Below are 2,505 nucleotides of genomic sequence, written 5' to 3'. Positions count from 1 at the left end.
GGGGGGGGGGGCACACTTAAACTTGATACAAAATTGAGTAACCTTGGCCTAAAGATGCTTCAGACCAAACTTAGTCAAAATCTACTGGGCAATTCAGGACAAGTAGTGTTTTAAAGGAAAAGTTGATGGACAGACGACGAACGACGGGAGACTGACACCGCCGTATGGCATCAGCTCACCATGGTCCGCTAAAAATAACGGACGACAGATAAGACAAAAGCTGATCACAATAGCCATGTCAATAACAAACAACTTAATTGAACTATCTTCTTTGTAGAATCATATCGATTGAATATTCCAGGTTTTGACAGCTGAAAAACTTCAGAAAGTCAAGTTATCTGTTTATGTCATGTTTCACTTCATGTAATACTTTCCTATGACAAATTAGAGGTGATATTAAGTAAATGTCAATACTTACTTAAAACTTTGATGGTTATGCTTCCGGTGTCAGTGCCATGTGCACTTGCCCATGTGCCTTCGTCTGTAGCTCTCGACACTGATGCTATACTGAAGGTAGTTACTCCATTTGTGAAATCTTGTGTAAAGCCTGTAGTGCATCCTCCACTAACACCTCCAAGTGGTGCTAAACAGTTTCCAGCCGATGATCCATCTGGTTTATTCAAAGTCAATCCTGTATTTATTGTTCCCAGGTTCAACATTATTTCCAAACTATCAGAAGGTACTGCATTCTTGTTTAGTGCAATATCAAATCCAAATGTTTGATCTGGAAAAAGTCATAGTAAAAGTTTAGTCAATAGTAGTATTACTGTATGCTAGAAACATCTATTAAATAGAGCTTGATACACAATTCTTGATATCAGATTGATTTTGTTTAGTTGATGTGAAAATTAAAATGCCGAAGTGTACATATGTATACTGAACAAAAATTAACACACATAGTTCCCCCCCCCCCCCATGCAGTACACCTTAGCTGTAAGGAAATAATGGAGTATTTGGTCAGGTATTACATCAAGAACGATCTTCCTTCTCAACAATCTACCCTAAAATCAGCCAAGCGTGACTTTGTGAGCTTCTTTAGTTCAAATCACGTGGCGTGATCAAGCCAAGCCTGAGTTTTTCAAACAAATAATCTCAACGGATACTCTAAGTTCAGCCACATTAATTTGCCACGTTGGCATTTTGATTTCGCCATTGACTGAGATGCCACGCTTAACGCAAATTCAGAGGGTTAGAGCAATTGCGCTGTTGATGGATTGTCATAGCCAAACTGCTGTCGCACGGCAGTTTGGTGTTGGCCCGTGTACAATTAACCGTCTCTGTACACGTTTCCGTGCTACTGGGTTAGTTTCCGATTGTCCCTGGAGCGGTAGCCCGTGTGTAACGGCCGCACGACAAGACAGGGCGATTTGATTGTCGCAATTGCGCAACAGATTCAAGACTGCTGTAGAGACTGCGTCGATACCTTAGGTACTCAAGGCAGACCCATTAGTCATCATACTGCCAGGAACCGCTTGCGTGCCGAGAGAATGATTGCGCGCCAACCTTATGTTGGGCCAACTCTGACACCACGGAGGCAGCAAGTGCGTCTTGACTGGATGCACAGACATGGCCCAAATAGGTTTGGGATGCGTCGATGGAGGCGTGTGATGTTCACCGACGAGTCTAGATTCTGTCTGTATCGCTCAAACGGAATAAAAAAGGGTATATCGCAAACGCGGTGAGCGTTTCGCCGACGCATGCGTGGTTGAACACGATAGATTCGGTGGGGCTTCTGTAATGGTTTGGGGAGGCATCTCCCATGGAGTAAAATCCACCTTAGTGGTCCTGAATTAAAACTCAATGCGGTTTGATACAGAGACCAGATCCTTCAACCACATGTCCTTCCACTTCTCAGACGTCATAACTTTATTTTCCAGCAAGAAAATGCTCGAACGCATGTTGCCAGAGTCTGTCGTGATTTTCTCACGGCAAACAACGTTCAGCCTCAGGTTTTAATGGCCCCAATATAGCCCTGACATGTCTCCCATTGAGCATCTGTGGGATGAGCTGGACAGGCGTATTAGGAAACGTCAAAACCTCCCAACTAACCGCCCCCAGTTGATCGCAGTATTAACACAAGAATGGAACAACATTCCCTTAGGGCGAATAAATGTTCTCATGAATTCAATGCATAGGAGAATCTGTGCAGGGATTCGTGCAAAAGGTGCCCACACCAGGTACTGAAGTGTCATTTTGTTTTTCGCGGGTATATAACTTTGAGTGACAACTGATGACACGAGTGACTCCACACAGACTTTTCTTCTACAGTATTGTAAAGAGTAGACTTGTCCCTTCATATTGATATAAAATTTTGTACAAATTTCCCAAAATATCATAGGCTATAGATTGCATAATTTAATTGTGCGTTTCTTTTTTTGTTCAATATAGTATTTTTTGTATTTTGTCTTTGTGTCGAGTCCAAGGTTAAGTGTCTTTTCATCAGTTCTTGATGATTCTTGGTTGAAGCCATGCCAACATTGAAGTGTTACATAATTGTATATATTG

The 2,505-nt window shown here is 42.2% G+C and overlaps 1 protein-coding gene across 1 annotated transcript in view; it reads right to left on the bottom strand.

The window, feature by feature from the left end:
* Window positions 1–2,505, bottom strand: part of LOC110460142 — a gene marked incomplete at its 3' end in the record, with an annotated part of 57,662 nt that overhangs the window by 38,355 nt on the left and 16,802 nt on the right. The window contains exon 2 of the mRNA XM_021512880.1: window positions 419–724. Within this exon, the coding sequence (XP_021368555.1) occupies window positions 419–724 (306 nt within the window). The remainder of the gene's footprint in view (window positions 1–418; window positions 725–2,505) is intronic.

This window comes from Mizuhopecten yessoensis, unplaced genomic scaffold (assembly GCF_002113885.1).
Source record: "Mizuhopecten yessoensis strain PY_sf001 unplaced genomic scaffold, ASM211388v2 scaffold10329, whole genome shotgun sequence".
Classification (NCBI taxonomy): Eukaryota; Metazoa; Mollusca; class Bivalvia; order Pectinida; family Pectinidae; genus Mizuhopecten; species Mizuhopecten yessoensis.
This window is presented reverse-complemented; position numbering and strand designations above follow the sequence as displayed.